The 17,492-nt window shown below is 40.4% G+C and overlaps 1 protein-coding gene and 1 non-coding gene across 8 annotated transcripts in view; both read right to left on the bottom strand.

Annotated features, from left to right (window-relative positions):
• Positions 1–2,724: 2,724 nt before the first annotated feature.
• LOC108034893 (cyclin-dependent kinase 14) overlaps positions 2,725–17,492 on the bottom strand; it is a 99,105-nt gene continuing 84,337 nt past the window's right edge. For all 7 annotated transcript variants that reach the window (XM_017110105.3, XM_050886469.1, XM_017110104.3 and 4 more), the window contains 7 exons: positions 13,564–13,781; positions 12,246–12,337; positions 8,463–8,637; positions 7,729–7,990; positions 5,901–6,113; positions 5,637–5,816; positions 2,725–3,865 (listed from right to left, as the gene is read on the bottom strand). In XM_017110105.3, coding sequence (XP_016965594.1) covers positions 3,801–3,865; positions 5,637–5,816; positions 5,901–6,113; positions 7,729–7,990; positions 8,463–8,637; positions 12,246–12,337; positions 13,564–13,781 — 1,205 coding nt within the window. In that variant the 3' untranslated portion in view covers positions 2,725–3,800. The remainder of the gene's footprint in view (positions 3,866–5,636; positions 5,817–5,900; positions 6,114–7,728; positions 7,991–8,462; positions 8,638–12,245; positions 12,338–13,563; positions 13,782–17,492) is intronic.
• LOC122819094 (U7 small nuclear RNA) lies at positions 13,228–13,292 on the bottom strand. Its single transcript, XR_006368545.1, has one exon. It is a non-coding gene; the product is annotated as a U7 small nuclear RNA (small nuclear RNA).

The following is a 17,492-nucleotide window of genomic DNA, read 5'->3' as shown; positions in this document are numbered from 1 at the left end:
CGTTGACATTATATTAATAGATTTTATGCGTTTTGGATTTATACGGATTTTGGCCTTAGCCGTCATCGGTTGGAAATAATGAAAGACTCACGACGAGCAAAATAAATATGGATGCAATTGCCTTTTTCAATCGACTTTACAACTTGTTCACGAGCTTACCTTTGATTTTCCGCCTGTTCCGCCTGTGTCACTTGTAATTGTTCAGCTCAATTACAATGGTGATGAGTTTTGTGGATTTCTGAAGGTTTACAGCTGCATCGGACCTCGGAAACCTTTTCAGATGGCCAGCTGCGAGTAATTCGTGCTGCGATGAGATGCTCGCCTGCAGATACCAAAAGTCAGCCCCAAACCGAAGCTCATCCAAGTCTATTTGCGGCCAAGATGAACTGCCGGGCTGGTGACGCAATCCGTTGGGTGGCAAAAAAAGACGATTGAGAGAAAAAGTTTCTTTACATCATGTACAGTGTGCTTGCCATTTGGCAGTGCCCGAAAAAAAGAGTTGTGTCATTTACATAATTAATGCTTTTGGGTCCCATGGAAGCCACCCATTCTTCCCGCCGTCATCATTGCCTCCGACTTGTCAGCCTCTTGAATTATTTCAATTGCTCGAATTGGGGATGAGTTAATTTCAAGGCACGCCAATCAAAATGAATATAGCTGTATTTGTTTGTATTGTTATTTATGGAAGGAGGACCGCCCATTAATCAATCGACAAATTCTGCGAATGAAACACACTATTCGGTACTTTTCATAGGCCTCGGCCGCTTTTTATTTAATATTAAATTATTGTACAGGTTGAACTTATTCAAATTGTATTTAGTTGCCATCCATTTGTGAAATTATAAACATTCAATATTTTTTCCACTTCAAATACACCCACCTTGTGTCTGCTACTCGTTCCGAATATTGTTTTGTTCGTCTTTCGCTACTTAGAAATCAACTACAAATATTTACAAAATTCATCGTTCATCTTGGTTTTTTCTGGGGGCTTTTGGGGGCGCTTCACCCGCTTTTCGTTTAACTATACAAAAATGCTTACGAGGTAAACATAAAAATTGCATGCTCCATCTAAACTATCGCCTAACTGCATCGAGAGTTCGTAATTAGTGTTAATAGATTTATTTTGTTTTTAACAAAGGTACATTAAATATTTACGACAAATTCAATGCATTAAAAATATTTAAGTTTCATATCGTTCCAGCCCCCAGTTAAATGTTTTCTTTATTTTTACCTTTCGTTCCCCAGGGTTCCGAGGGAGGGATTACCCTGCCGCTTAGCTAATCTATATAGAATACGTTCTGCTAAAAACATTCTTAGTTTATTTACTCGTTTCGATTACGTTAGGGATTAGCTTAGTTTTCTCCAATATCTTTTGTTTGCCTGCTCTTCTCTCGAATGTTGTGCAAAATAATCAATTAGAGTTGCTTTCTTGTTTTGAAAATGCCTCGAAAAATCATTTCAGTTTGTATCTGATAAAATTGCATTCAACGGAAACGCAAACGAAAACGAAAACCAGTTCAATCTTGGCTAATTTCGTTCGATACGATTCGATTTGTTCCATTGGCTCATTGGCTTATAAACTATGGACGTAACCTTCGGGATGGGAAAAGTGCAAAAGTGCGTTGCCATGCTTCGTTACCTTTTGTTTCGCGATCCTACAATAATTGGGTAAAACTCGCGGAAAACTAAAAATATCTGAGAATGGGTAAACATCCTCGCTGCTAAATTTTGAGTGCGTGCAAAATTTTGTTTCGGTCTAAAGTACTTTGTATCTTGGCTAGCAAATAATTCTAAACAATTTCGCTGGTTCAGCTTCTACAATTTGCTTCTCTAAAGTGCCTAATTCTTTTTCTTTATTAAGTTTTTGTTTACTCTTCACTGTGCTAACCTTGCAGCAGTGTTTATTTTAGTGTGTGGTTTTCTCTCTTTTTTGCATACTTTTTTCATAAATCACAGAAAAAGTTTATTCATTTGAAATATTTGGTTTTGGATTTTAAATTTGACCTTTACCCTTTGCTACAAAATATAATCTGTTTGTGGAACGCTATTAAAACGTGGCCCTAATCGAGCTATTTTGCGGGCTTGATATCTCCTGGGAATCGTGTCTTACTCAGAGAATCTTAGCAATTTGATTGCCTACAACTCAAATTGGCTCGTCGTTCTCATAGATTTATACGATATTCATAATATATTTTGTTCTACGCTTCAGTTAGCTCTACTCAAATCGATTTTGATTCGTTTACTTCTTTCAAAACCATGTCAAGTGTCTTTGATTTTAATTTGCACATTTGTTAGCTCTCATTTGAACTTCTCTTGAATGTTTGTGGAACCCGGAGATGGCGGGCGTCCTCTCGTTTTGGCCAAATACGTTACGTTTCTTAGATTATGGAAATGGATTGGGCTTGGTTTCGATTCTTCTCGCTACGAACTCTATGTAAAATACTTGGTTAGGTTACTTTAGTGTTTAGTTGATGGCTATTTTATCTCGAATTTACTTCTGGTTGATTGCTAAAATTTGATTCTACTATTTTGCGTTCTTTGCTAGTTTAATTGTTTATCTATTCGCGTAAGTTTGCATCGAAAATGTTATGACTTATGATCCGCCAGCCTCCCTCCCAACCTTTCTTTACTTTTCACTAATGTTTCTAGGAATTCAATCATCATCCACGCGGCAGCAAATCACTGGGAAAAAACTGAAAATTTTAATAATAAACATAGGAAACATAAATGGTATAAATGGTTTAAATTTATTTGTTTTACATATCTTTTAAGATTGATTTACTTGCTTTTTACATAAATTCATTTAATAGGTATAAAATTATCACTTAAACAGCGCGGCGAATTTGATGTATTTCATAATGACAAAGGAAGCGTTACAAAATCATACAATCAAACAATTAAAAGAGCTGCGAGTGGAAATAAGGACTAAAAAATAATTTTGATTCTTTGAATGTTGACTGTGCTTCTCTAAATTTGAAAATATATGTAACTTTAAATTTGTATAATTGCTTGAAAATAATCGTACTTTTTTGAGCACTTTTTGTTGATTAATTGATTCGTTTTTTTTTTTGGGCGCATTACCGCCAATCCATTAATTTGTATTAATTGCACTCTATTAAAGCAGTTAACCAATCAAACATTTTTATTGACAATTTAAACAAACGCTCGACAGTCGAACATTCGCGTTGAAAATATCGACTAAAAACTAGGGTGAAAGAATGGACACGAAATACACACGATTGCTATTACATAATGTAGACATGATGATGATTATCTCTCACTCGTTGCAAACGAAAATATTGCGTAATCCGCAGAGGCAATCCACTCACTAAAAGCTACCTTTAAACGTATATGTCCTTCTTTTTTAGCTTACAAAAGAATACAGAAAAACATGTCTGCGCTGTGACTAAACTGAGTATCCTTTTCGACGCGGCTGCAGGATGGCGAGAAATCTAAACTAACTTTAAGCAATTTGACTGAAAATAAAATGCCGCCGTTGCTGGCTCTGTGTGTGTCTTCTTGTAAACTCACTGCCTCGGCTAAACTCACTGCGAAATCGAACTAATAACTAAAAAGTATCATAGAATTATAGTACAAAACTTCTGCGCGCGCGAGAAGTTCCTTCTTCTGCTGCTCCTTGCATTTTATATGGCTGTCGATTGCTGGATGATGGTGCGATACAGGTTGATTGATTGACGGATTGAGAGTCCGGGAGGATGGTGATTGGGTGATTGGTGTCGAGGACCGGGATCCTAACAGTAGAAACGTACGCCATCCACGGAGAGGACTTGCTTTAATTTTCATTTATTCTGTCGATTTGGCTCCGTGTACAGCTGCACGCCTTCCACGGTGAAAATTGAGGTTTCTAAGGGAGAGAAGGACATTCGTAATTAGTAAAAAATTAAAATAATATTTGTGTAATTAAAAAGTTTGAGTTATGACAACATGCTGCACTCTGACCATGACATAATTTAATTTACGGCCATCGACGAGCGAGCGGCAATTAAAATCGCCATTGGCGAAATTACATTTTCCAGCCACACAAGATACACGCACACAGTTGCCGGGCAGCCTAACCACTCACAAAGTTGACACGGATGTGTACAGTGGGACCTCTAATGAGTGGACAGGTTGTACAGTATAAGTCATTTGTTAAAAACTATGCTTATAATAATTTTCAGTCCCCTAAAGAGGTAATTATCTGATGGATACATTTTGTATCCTTAAGATACATTGTATTAAGCTGTGTTCGCCAGTCCCTACTGTACAAGCCCAGCGTGTGTATGCCAACCTAAACCGCAAAACCTCATGCGGGGAGTGATGACCTTTTCCTGGCAATGATAAATGAAGCGCATTAGTTGCGTTTTAATTGATTCTATCTGTCGGCGCTGCGTATACGCAATGTTTCATGGGCAAATACCAGGGAAAATCCCCACCTCTTCGTAATGAGCTAGGTTTTCAGTTTTTCCCAGCGACTGTGATTTAGACAGAAATTAGCATGGAAACCCTATCTGTGTGTAGGAAAAAATAGAACCAGTTCTGTGTAAACAAAACACGCGTTAATCGCATTTTAAGCACTCTTTAAGCTGCCCTCGATTAAGTGCAAGTCCTGCAAGCGGAATTTGCACTTCACTCATTTATATTCCGGTTTTCCACTGCACTCTCGAGTGGCTTTGTGCCCCTCTATATGTATATAGATGTATTTTTTAAACCCTTTCCATTGCAGCTCAGCAGTTTTTCCCCGGAAAAGCTTCCTGCATTGCATTTGCCAAATTGCATAGTCCACAACTAGATGCTGGTTTGTGGGGACTGACCCTTAAATTTCCCTCCTTCGGAAATGTTTCCATTTACCGAGTAGCATCCGATTGGAGGTCCTCTGCTAATGAATGCAGGCCCTCAGGAAAAACGGAAGTTAGTATGCAATTTATTTTCTCGAAAATGCAGGCAAGTTGCAGTGCAAGTGGTCAGGATAATTGGTTATAGATACACGGCTCCAAATTAAGTGTATAATGCATAAAATGTTTACTTATACCATGAAGATATAAATAAATATATAAATGAGAGAGTTAGGTATATTTTTTGTACATTTTTTCTATGGGTGTATGCAGATGGGTATCAGATTGTAAAGCTGGCCATTTTGTACTTTCGGCTGTTCACTTATCGCAATCTAATTAGTGGACCAACTTGATTTTCTGTAGCCCCGTATTTGTCCAACAAGTTTGTCCCTTGCATTCGGTATTTATTTAGCCCAACTTGTTGCAAACTTTTGCCACCACTTGAAATACAAATTAAAACTGGCAAATGCAATTACTGTTAACTACACCGCGGAAACACTCGCAAAGCAGGCCCCGCCGTCCAAAAGAAAAACTGCTCGAAAGGCAAACAAATTGTCGCGAAACTTAAATGAGTTGTCCTGCACAATGAATGGTCTACGCGGGTCTACCTTCACGGGAATTTTTCCCTGACTTCCTGCCAACTTTGAGCAAATGTTTCATCCTTTCTCTGCCCCTTCCTATACCATATATATATATGGCTTTGTTAATTGGTTTTCTTTCCAGGCAACACACAGACAATGGCCGAGGAAAGTTTTGGGGCCCGTGAATGTTTAATGCACTAATTCAATTTTCAGGACTCACCGTCTGGCAATTCGTAGAGTTTCTTTGGCAACTGCGCAAAGTACGGATGCTGCAGTGCATCATCAGCGCCCAAACGCTGCTCCGGATTCAGCTGCAGGAAGCCGTTCGCTATCGTCTCGCCCTCGATGATGTCGTACAGCCGTGGGAAGTTGTGACCCAGTTTCCGCGGTCGATAGAAACCTGAAGGTAGCCACACACAAATTAGCTTTCAGCTCCTGGCTACCGTATTTTTAAAGCCCCGTCCATGGAGGGCCAATTACTTACCCAGCTTGTGCGGCTTGTAGCCGGGAAAGTGGGTGACCCCCGGCCACGTGTCCTCGGTGGGCGTGCCCAGCAATTTGAATATCTTGTCCAGCTGATCGTAGGTATCACGTATGCCCGGAAACGTCGGCATCCCGGTCACCATCTCCACGAAGATGCAGCCCACGCCCCACATGTCCAGCGAGGTCGAGTACTCCGTGCTGCCCAGCAGGACATCTGAAATGGTCACGAACTCCGGGGTAAGTAAATGCACTTCTCTGCTCCTCTGTTTTGTTGCAAAATAAATTGCCATTTAAATAAATAAGTAGTGGGGGATGGCGAGAGAGTTCAGAGTGGAGGACCTGCCAGTCCAGGAAGAGATAGCCCTGCACTTCCTGTGCACCTTTGTGTTTATCTTTGCTGCCGCTTTTGGCCAGCAGCTAACAAAGTTTAGTCCTCCCAGGGGCACACACGAAATTCCGGGAACGGTTTGGGTGTATTTTTCTTTAAATAAGAGCAGTTAAAGTGACCTAGATCCCTCAGGGAATATTAAAGTTGCCTAAAACCATGTTTTACAAATATAACAAGTTCAAGATTTATAAATCCAACTTCAATATAAATATGTCCTGGTGTAATCAAATAATCTGTGATCTTTAATTAATAATGGCTAAAAACCAAACCCAATCCTTAAAATATACACATCTACTTAAATTCTAAACTAGATTTTCATAAGGATATTAGAATTTGGGAAGTTCATTAATGACAGTAAAATGTTTCTGCATTTTTAAAATATTATAACTTTAGAAAATGCCTATAAAAAATTTTCCTTACTCAATTATAATTTATTTTTTACTTTTGGTATGCCTAACACACCTATATAGTTTTTTAAGAGTACCAACATATGCAGCTGTTGGCCACCCACACCGATTTTTCCGAGCAGGTGGCGCGGGTGCCCATGGCAACCACATCCGCATCTGTATCCCCATACCCATCCCCATCCGCTCCTTGCCCCTTTGTTTTTTTGCCAGCTTCCGCTTTTGCCCGTCGGCGTTGTCTGCCAAGAAGTGCAGATTAAATTTGTTTAACATGCTTCCAAACTGTTCCCCAGCTGACGTTGATGGCGTCCCGGGCTCAGGGGTCAGTAGTTTGGGGCTGGTGAAGCAGCTCAGGTATTCCTTAACCCCACACAAAGTGTTTTTGCCCAGGGAATTGCATATTAGAAAGAAATTAACTTAATTCCCCTGGGTCTCTATGCTCTCTTTTTACCCCACTCGCTTTAGTTTTCCATTTAGCCGGCTCGCAAATTGATGGAAAAATCTTTGCCAGGCAAAATGGATTGTTTACCCATTGTCAAGGGCGGGGTCTTAGTGAGGCATTTTAATTTAATCCCACTCAAGCTCCTCTGGTGAGCTAACAATTTTCAGCCTCTATGGACGCCAATTAATTGGCTTCGAGTGCACAAAACAAACGAAATAATTTAATGCGATTTTCAAATTGGTTCGACTTTGGGGCTTGGGCTAAGCTTCAAACTGCAAATTGTTTGCGCATCCGAAAAGTGATTACTAGTTTTTCCTGTTTTTTTTTTTGTATGGTGGGCTGGCTGTGAAAAGCTTACATGGAAAGGCTCTTAAGTGTTTAACTTTAAAGGGATTAAAAGAAGGAAAAATACAAAATTCGCATGGCAAAATTCAAGCTCTTCTATGAGTCTTTGCAAGGGGAAACCGAAGTGTGATAAGAACAAGTTCTTAAATTGACTTAAAAAAACTAAATTGAGATAAAAATGTTACATTTTAGGGAACGAACTCTCCTCTCTCTGCCCAGTTCACCCAGCAAATCCCTTTGGAAAACCCACCTGGAGGGCGGTACCATAACGTGACCACCTCGTGGGAGTAGGTGTGGCTGGGCACGCTCTTGGCCCTGGCCAGTCCGAAGTCGGCCAACTTCAGTTCGCCGCAGTCGCTGATGAGCAGGTTCTGCGGCTTGACATCCCGATGGAGGACGCGCCGCTTGTGGCAGTAGGAGAGTCCACGGAGCAGCTGGAAGAGGAACAGGCGCACGTTGCGATGGTCCAGGCCGCCCGGATGCTTCTCCATGTATTGCGACAGATCCGTATTCTGGAATTGGGATGGGGAATATCTGGTATTAGCAGGGGTAACATAATTAAATAGGAAAAACGATCAGCAGAAGGAGTTAAAACCATTTATAAAACCTTTATGGAACTTTAAAAATCATGTTCTATTAAAATATACATAGAATTCATGATTTTACTTATTTCTATTAGCGCTGAGAGTTAACAGACTTTTAGGAACTTAATTTTGATTTATTTAATGCTTACAGAAAGCGTATGAAAGCGAGTTTTTGTAAAATATTTAAAAGAATGTTTTAAGACAATCCAATACATTTATGTAGGATTCATAAAAACAGTTGTATTAAATAAAATATTCTATATAACTTTCTTAAAGATTACAGTTTTTTGACCAGAATAATTTAATATTGATATATTTTTTCCATCCTACTACGCTTTAATGATAGAATCTCCATTCCTTTGATCGTTTCCCCTTCTTGGGGCATATCTCAGGTACTCACCACATATTCAAAGACAAAGGTCAGCGTCTCGCGCGTGTGGACGATGTCGTGCAGCGTGACGATGTTGCTGTGTTTCAGTTCTTTCAGCAGCGAGGCCTCGCGAATCGCGGTGAACGGAGCGCCCTCCTCCTCCTGCAGGCGGATCTCCTTCAGCGCCACCCGCTGGTAGGTTAATCTGTGGGCCACAAAGGAATGGGGGGAATTAATAAAATAAATACTGGAGCGGGAATGTCCGGACAAGAACAACAATTGCACAGCTGCCGGCGAGGCAACAAAGAATTAGGCTCGCAATTTGTGGTAAGAGCCCGCCCACAATGTCGTCCTTGCCAAAAGTCAGGATGTGTGGGGTGCTTGTGGGTGGGCTTTGTATATTAAACAGACATAACGACCCAACACGCAGAGAAATGTACGGCAAACACTTAAATTAGGATAAGGGACAGGCCACAGGACATGGGAGAGTGGAAAGGACACAGCAGCCCAGGCAGTGATGGCAGCCCAGCTTCTTTTTTTGGTCAAAAACGGTTCAGATTGTGAGGGGAAAATGCTTCTAATACCTTTAAAAACTTGAAATATAAAAAAACTTGGCTTTTAAAATTAGAAGAAGTCATTAAAAATTATATTTAATTCCATAAACACCTTTATTACCCTTCCATATACTCATTTATTTTATTAAAAATGTTTAAATACAGAAACGCTCTGTGAAATCCCTCCCAGCTAAAACACCTTATATCTTCTAGGAAAAAGCGTCAACACTTAAGGGAGGACTCGGAAAAGCACAGAGGAAAGGACACGGCGGAGGACATTTGAAGTGTCAAATTAGGTTAAATTATTTGACACTGCCGCACAGACGCTGGCAATTTATGCGGCTTTCTCGCATTGCCAAGGCAACATTCTAATTGGCAAGGCCAGCACCACCCAAAAAATAAGAAAAACCCAGCGCACAGAAGGAAAATCTTGCCATAAAGTAGATGGCTTTAAGGGCAGAAGCTAGAGTGAATTTGCGAAAGTTTTTTTATGGCTCAAGCACGCCGGCATGAAGATGTCACTCGAATATGTCAAAGTGCAAGTTTTTAGGAGCTAGAATTTATCACGCCACCAGCTAATTGGGCAAGCGAGGGTTAATGATGATGATGAGGAGCAACTCAGGCGCATCAATTTGTCGAGCAGCCTCGTAAAACGTTGGCAAAACCAAGTAAATATGCTCAAAATATCCTAAACTTTTTTATCGCATACATAAAAATTCACAGACTTCTCCCTATATTCCCGAACAATATCTTCGAGTTGCGGCGAATTAAACCTTTTATGCCATATCGAAATGTATTCTAAAACACACTCGGTTAATAAACCTTCATCTAGGAGCCCGGAAAAATGCCATAAAAAGCTTATGTCCTTACCGCATCCTGAGCAATTTCCCTGTAAACGAAAAACAGCTGCCAGGCAACGGGAGATTTTCCCATGAAAATTTTACACGAAAAAGAAAGAGATTCATTTAAGACATTAATTCTTACAATGTTAGAAAAGTTAGAGCACTTTTTTACCTTAAGTAGATTATATTTAATACTTTATTTTTCTAAAATATTAAATTTAAATAAAACATTCCTGAGCTCATCAGCTTTATTATTTCCTTCTGTGCCTCAGGAAAGCCCCTAAAATGCTAGAACATTTTTCAAGTGGCAAATGTTGGGGGATTGTGAAGAGGATTTGCTGGCTGAGGCAAAACTTTGTCTTGTTAATGTTAAAATAATACGATTTAGTTAAGCATAAACCGAAAATTGCGTGTGCCATAAAAGTTGGGGAAAACTTTTCGCAATCGAAGTTCCCCCCCGACAGATTGACGACTTTTTGTGACAGCTGACCTACTTAATGCTAATCAGCAACTTGACTTTCTGCTCCAAGGCTCTTAGCTTGATTTCTTGCCCTTTTCACAGTTTTTGCATAGGTAGGAAATAGTACGAAAACCCAAAAAAAAAAAAAAAATACTATGAGAAATACAAAGAAAACCAGGACAAGGCAAGGGAAAACGAAAGTCAAATAGCAGGGAAATCATTCATGAAATCTTTTACAATTGACAAACGGAGCAGGCTCTAGAGCTGGGGGACTTATTCAGCAGAGGATGGGGGCGATGAAAAAACAGTCCGAGAGGAAGCATAAATCTTGGAGAAGGAAAGTGACCTAAATTTCCATTTGAAAAGAAAAAAACAGCAAGGAGTCGCAGCGAAAAGGACTCTAAACAAAGCCAGGCCCAAGAAAAGTAAAAGCCCAAAACTGAGGGCTCACATTTCCATTTGGCAGATAAATTAGAGCGAATTAATTGCATTTCGCATAAACAAAGGCTAATTGGAACTCATTTCGCATGTAAGTGCCGTCGTGCATAGCAAATGAGAAAAGGAAAGCCGGGAAAACTAGGCGCTGTAGGGGAACAATAAGGAGGAAAGGCGGGGAAAACTCTTGGATCCAAAGAGGCTGTCAAACGAACTCTGTTCGTTTTTCACGTAATGCCATTGTTAAAGGAGGAACTTCGAGGCAACACCAGAGCAAATGATTGTCAAATAAATCAAAAACAAAGGGAGACAGCAGATGAAGTGAGTGAGGGATGAGGAAGTGGAAAATGGGGTGGGAAAACCAGGGGCAAGTGGCAGTGACAGGCGCAAAAAAAGGGGACTGGGTGGCATCTATCATCGGAAAAGCGGACAGGGCGAGTCCTGTCAAAAAGGTGACGAAGCTGGCTCCCCCTATCCCATTTCCCAGGCCCATTTGTCACAAATATGAAGGAAAGACCCCAGAAACAACAACTCCAAAGCGTTGGAACCAAACTCCAGCTCCTTAAACAACTGAAATCAGTGCCAGACGAGGCGCAAATGAGGCAGCATTTTGTAATGCCATGTTCTTGGGGCCGGGGTGAGGGAAAATAGGCTACGGAAAACCCAAGGAAGCCAGCTCAATTGTGGGGCAAGTTTTCAGAAAAGTGCGTGCTCCGGCACTGAGGGAAAATACTAATATTACATATTAAAAAGTGTAAGATAAAAAAGTAAGGATCACAATGTTGCAAGGCAAGGGCAAGCCTAAATAAACTAATTTAGAACTTTGTTGAAGGTAAAAAAATATTTTTTTAAATTTAAATACCCTACAAAATAGGGTAGTAAATAGGATAATCCACTTTAAAAATAAAAAAAAACTTGTTATGCCTTCGTTTGTTTACAATTGATGACTTTAGTAACTTGATTTTCTAGTCTCAGCCACGATTTACTGAACTTCTCCATAATTTATCCCAGTGTGGAGTTAGGCCAAGTTAGCAATTGGGGACAAAGGCAGAACAGGAGCCGGGAAAAGGACATTCCCGCTGATCCTGCTGCTGCCACTGCAATCTCCTCCTTTTTATCCCGCCGGGTGACCCACATTGCCCCCGGAAAACCCCGGAGCACTCTTTCCACTCCTCTGGCCGTGATTGATAGCCACATTTGCATGGCTCTCTGGCTGTAATGAGTCTGCCAACGGGGACAAAGGAATATGGTTTGGGTTTCGGGTTCGGGAGCCCAAAAAGGAGAGCTCCAAAGTAACCAAGGCGAAGCGACGGAGCACGAGGGAAACTAGCGAATAAATCAAGGCAAAATGACGACACACATTTTTTCTAGCTTAAAAAAGCGAAATCCATTTTGATCGGAGGGGTCCATCTCACAAAATTCAAGCTGAGTGATGTGCTGGCAATAATTTTTTATTTAACCCACTGACACGGCAACCCATTTCCGTTTTTTTTCTCTATTTTTTTTGGGGCGTGGTACTCACTTGCTAAATCCTTTGTAGACCGTCGCATAGGACCCTTCGCCCAGCGGTTCGAGTTTTACATAGGCCTCCTGCTTGCCAAATGGGGAGTCGCCCTGCGGGAAAAAAGGACGAAAAAATGTTGAAGATGGGCGGCAGACCAGTGGAGTTGAGTGAAAAATGTATCATGTTTGTTAATTAATTAAGCAAAGTTAGTTAGCTGTGCGGTTCGGAGTTCGCATTACATTAGCGCGTGATGTAATCAGCGGGAATGAATACCCACTTCGGGAAAGCCACATGTTTGTTTCCAGTTTGTTTTTCAATTACGCTAAAGCTTACGTTGTTTGGAGTGAAGGCATATACAGGGGAATATTTTCAGCCTGTTTAATTAATTACTTAATGTGAAGTTGGGCCAAAGAGTCAACAATTGTTTAAACTTTCCATTGTTTGTTATGCGTTTAAATTAGTTTGTATATTTTTCATGGACGCTCTTATGAAGCAGTCATTGGGGGAATATTTTTGCCTTTTTAATTAATTACTTAATATGGAGCTGGAAGAGCAAACATTTGCTTTTGAAAGTTAATTGCTTTTAATTTATGAATTTCAGTTGAATACATATTTTTTAGGGGCCCAAAAGTAGGCTGTATATTTTTAGCTGTGAAGTCTAGTTCACCAATTGGCCGTGGAATTTGCAAGTGGCGCAAGAATGAAGAAAAGTTTGAAAAATACTAATAGATCTGTCTGAAAACATTATAATTTTACATTTTAAAAAAATAAGAACTCTATAAGTTTCAACTTGTTAAAAAATACTATTTTACAGTAATTCTTCCTTAATCCAATAATGATAATATCAATCCCTATTTAGTTCTTAACGCGGTAAAATTTAAGAAGGTGCTCTACTATTTCAAAGTATAAAGTTACGATATAATTGGAAAGATTATTACAATTATAGTTATTATATTATATAGTTATATATAATTATAGTTTGGGTAATATTTATTATAGAACGGGAACACTCAATGCCTAGACAAAGGGTCCCAACAAGACAAATTTCAAAGAGAATAAAAATTTTCAATTTTATCCCCGGCTCGGCATGTTCGACTGCACGCAAACGCAGCCAGAAGCAGTTGGGAATTATAGGGGCAGTCGAGGCGAAAAACGAGAGCACACATAGGTATGCTATACAAAAGTAAACGTAGTTCAAACTAGAGGTGAGTTATAAAGGTCCTTAGACATCGAGTGCCCCGGATTAATTGGGAGTACAAAAAGATAGTATCTTTAAGTGAGTTTTTCTGCCTAACACATAATGTAAACCTTGAAATAATATATCAACCATACTTACACCAAATGCACTGAATCGTTTGCGTCGCGGATGCGTTTCCTGCTTGTTCAGAAAGACCTCGGACTTGGGTCTGGGCGGCTTCTTGGGACGCATGACCACGTGCGAATGGTACTTCATCTCCTCGCGGATGTCCTCGTCCAGCAATTTGCTGTCGGAGGACACGGAAAGCTGTCTCTGGACGCGATCATGGTGGTCGGTGCTGTCCGTGCTGCGCCAGTCTGTAAATAGTCGGAGAGGAGAAAACAAAGCGGAAACGGAATACTTGAGTAACAGGCCAGAACACAGTGAGGGCAGGTGCGGCAAGGACCGCCCAGCCAAAGGCTGCAATGCAAAGGAAGAGCCGCTTAATGAGCAGTCGCCGGAGCAGCAGCAGCAGCAGCAGACCCACTTAAAATCCAAATTAGTGGCCCCGACAACAGCCCACAAGTGAGTCGGAAGTGGATGGCACAGCCTGCTCAAAGGACTATTTATGTGCACTCGCTGAAAAAGGCTGTCTAAAATCGCGTTTACTGAGGGTTTTCAAGATGCTAGAGGTCTCGAAGTGCGGCATTAAAAGCGGGATGACTGTTTAGTCAAATATGAAAAATTATATCATAGTTCCCAAGAATTTATATAATATAAAATACAGAACAATAAAAATGAAACTCTTTTTGGGTACTTTTTATTGTACTGAAGAAGAGTTTAGTAGGTTCTATTATAATATTTAGGTACTTTTGATTTTATTACCTAAAAACAGGTACTTTTACCCTGAAAATTCCATAAAACTGTGCACAAAATAAGCAGAAAATTTTATATATTTTTATTGATTCAAGAATGTCTGACTCTTACCCATCTTCCCTCTCTGAATGCATTTTTGTCAGCGTAAGAAAATAATTGCTAGATGTATTCGGCATTTCTCATTTCCTTAATGAGCACAAAAGGTGCACAGACGAACAGGAAAAATTCCGGCAGCCAACTCATTATGCACATCATCAATATAATGAAGGATGGGAGGATGGCAGAGTTCCCGGGATATTTGGCTGAAATAAATCGAGTTTGGCCAACCTTGAAACGGCCGGATTGAATGAATGCGAAATCGGGCAGTGGAAAATGTGTCATGTTTACCTCGGCCGCCTCGTTATAATAAAATGTTTCAAAAGCCACCGCAGCGGCAGCTGGCGAAAGTTGGTCTAGGACAAAGTTTCAGCCAGAGGAGGTGGATCGGAATGGAACGCACAGGTGAGCTCCAGGTGCGAATTCTGGGACTGGGTCACCTAGTAACCTGCTGATGATATTTCTTCATTCATTGACTTTGCGGGAGCCCTGGGTTTTCCATTTTTTTTTACTTTTCTTTGGTTTACCTACGAGTTCACGCCCGCCCAGCTGCGCGCACTGTTTGTTTCGTTTTCTATTTGAGCACTAATTACATTTTAAATTATGTTTGCTTTTCCCCACAGTTGCAGTTCGCCACGTAACCGTGACTGACTTTTCCTAGTGCGGTAAATGGAAAAAGGGGTGGGGGGGGGGGGGGGGTGTACTTTTCCCAACTCAGGTGCTGCTACAGCGAGCATCATCTGCTTTCGTTTGCAATATTTGTATAACAAAGTTGCTGCAGCGCTGTAAATTGCTTGGCCTTAAAGAGATGGCTCTTAAAGATTGAAACTTTGCGCGAAAGACCCAAAGACACACATAGCAATAACACTAACATAAATACCGAAATATCTGGAAATATTTTCCACTTGTGAATTCGCAACATGTTTGCCATTCGGCTTTACTTTTTCACTTATTTCTTTTCAGCCGCCTTCTCTGCGCCTCCCGCCAAATCATAAAAAATTTAATATTCGCTCGCAAGATGTTCTTCCGGCAAGAGTTTCCTTATTCCTGCGGAATGCTTGAAAAATTACTAACATAAAAATTAAAAATTCAGCAGCAGCTGATTGTAGAAAAGCAAACTTTGAGCGGCCCGCAGAGAGCAATAGACGGGGTGGGGGCAGGGATTTTCCAGAGGGTACGGGGTGGAAAAGAAAACCCGACGAGCTGCCGCTGAAAGATGATCCAAAGCCCACGGCACGGAAACCAAAATAGTTTTCTTTAATTTAGTTAAAACAAAAGTGTTTGAAGATTTCATGAAAGCTAAGAATAATATTTCTTCCTTTTTATATATTAAAAAAAAATAAAATATATTTTCCAAAAATGTAATAAGGTTTTAGTTAGTTTATAAAGACCTAGATTTTGTTTTCAGTGTCCCTTAGAAGGATTCATATCCTTAGCCCCGCATGCTCTCTATGCTGACAGCGATTAAATGCGCAATATGTGCCATAAATGAGCCAAATAAAAGGAAAACTTCAATAAAACAGCATATACATTTCAAAATGTTCGCTGCTGTAGTCCTCCTAAAAGCTCCCTACTCTCTATGTATAGTATATCTTGTCTAGTCGCTCGAGTGGAATGGCATTTGGCATCGCCCTTTCATTTTTTTATATTTTTTATCCCAGCAAATCAGCGGAGGAAAAACAACAAACGATGGCAAGCATTTGATTTGCAAAATTGACTGAGCATTGGAAAAGTGCCTGTAAAATTGGAAAATGAGAGCGAGCTCAAAGGGGAAAGGGCAGGGCCCTAGGAGGTCCTTAAATTGAATGGCCACAGTGTGTGTGAGTGCCAAGAGCAGCCAGCAAGTGTCAGCCAGCGAATATGGCTTTTTGGCAACGATAATTGGATACGAGAGTGGCAATGCGAAAGTTGCCGTTTCTTGGCTTGGATATTTTCGGGTCATCAAAACGATTATTATTATTTCTTGGATATATTCTTGGATATAGATATCGATTTTGGATGTGGCAGCGAATTAGGGCAAAGAATGAGCTAAAGTGCTGTACGGGTTTTATTGTTGTGTGTGAAACTTGGCAGGGCGGTTTTTGGGGCATGAAAACTATGATTATTGTTATTATTATCTTTCTTTTTGAACAAGGAAACAAATGCTACATTTACATTTCCTCACGAAATTTTAATGCCTGAATATTTTGCGGAGGCCCCTTATCTGTACCTGACCCACTTTGGTTTTATCTCGCTGCTGCTCCCTTAGTTACCTTTCGCCACACCCCATAAAGTTATTTAGTATTCCATTCTCTCCACTCAACTCTTTTTATCGCCCTCGCTGACTGCTCCTCCCCCATATTATGTTTCAACGCCTTCGTATAAAGTTTTATTGCTGTTCCCTTGCACATATCTTGCCACACAAAAGAGGAATAAAATGTGAAAAATCTGTGACGCGAAAATCTTGAAATGCAAACAGAAATCAGCACAGGAAGCTGTCGCCAAAAAAAGTGGAGGAACTAAAATGAAAGAAGATAAGTTGAGGGAAATTCGCTTGTAAAATGAAAACAATGAAAATTATGCAAGCGCATCAAGGAGAGAGCACTTGCAAAAAAAGATAAAAATAGCACCGGGGATTCTGGGCGAGTTCCAGGGGATATGGGGGATATCTGGGGGGCAGATGTCCGCGGAGGCTGTCGCTGATGTCTGGTATTCTCCTGCCTCCCAACTCGTCCTTCGACCAGGGTCTCTTGTTGATATAGTTATGCAAATGCTATGCAAGGATGTCACGTCCTCCCGCTGACTTAAAGCCACGCACACATGGGACACACACAAAGTGAGTGTACCAGGGGAGTGGCGAGCTTTCCAGCCTCCTCCAGTTTTTGGTACACTGCACAAAACTTAGCTCTTCAAACATTTAGAGCATGATAAGAAAGCTCATGTGTATATTTTCTAGGCACCTTCTGTATATTCAGTCGTAGAGAAGTGCTTCAGTGTGACCATAGCTTACAAGAATATTATGCACCTACAAAACATATCCTCAAACATGAAGTAATTAATTCACACTATTAATAAAATACTTATGTTTTCAACTAACGGTCTCTATACAAATTTTAAGAACGTACAATTTGAATATT

The sequence above is a fragment of the Drosophila biarmipes genome, chromosome 3L, assembly GCF_025231255.1.
Source record: "Drosophila biarmipes strain raj3 chromosome 3L, RU_DBia_V1.1, whole genome shotgun sequence".
Classification (NCBI taxonomy): Eukaryota; Metazoa; Arthropoda; class Insecta; order Diptera; family Drosophilidae; genus Drosophila; species Drosophila biarmipes.
This window is presented reverse-complemented; position numbering and strand designations above follow the sequence as displayed.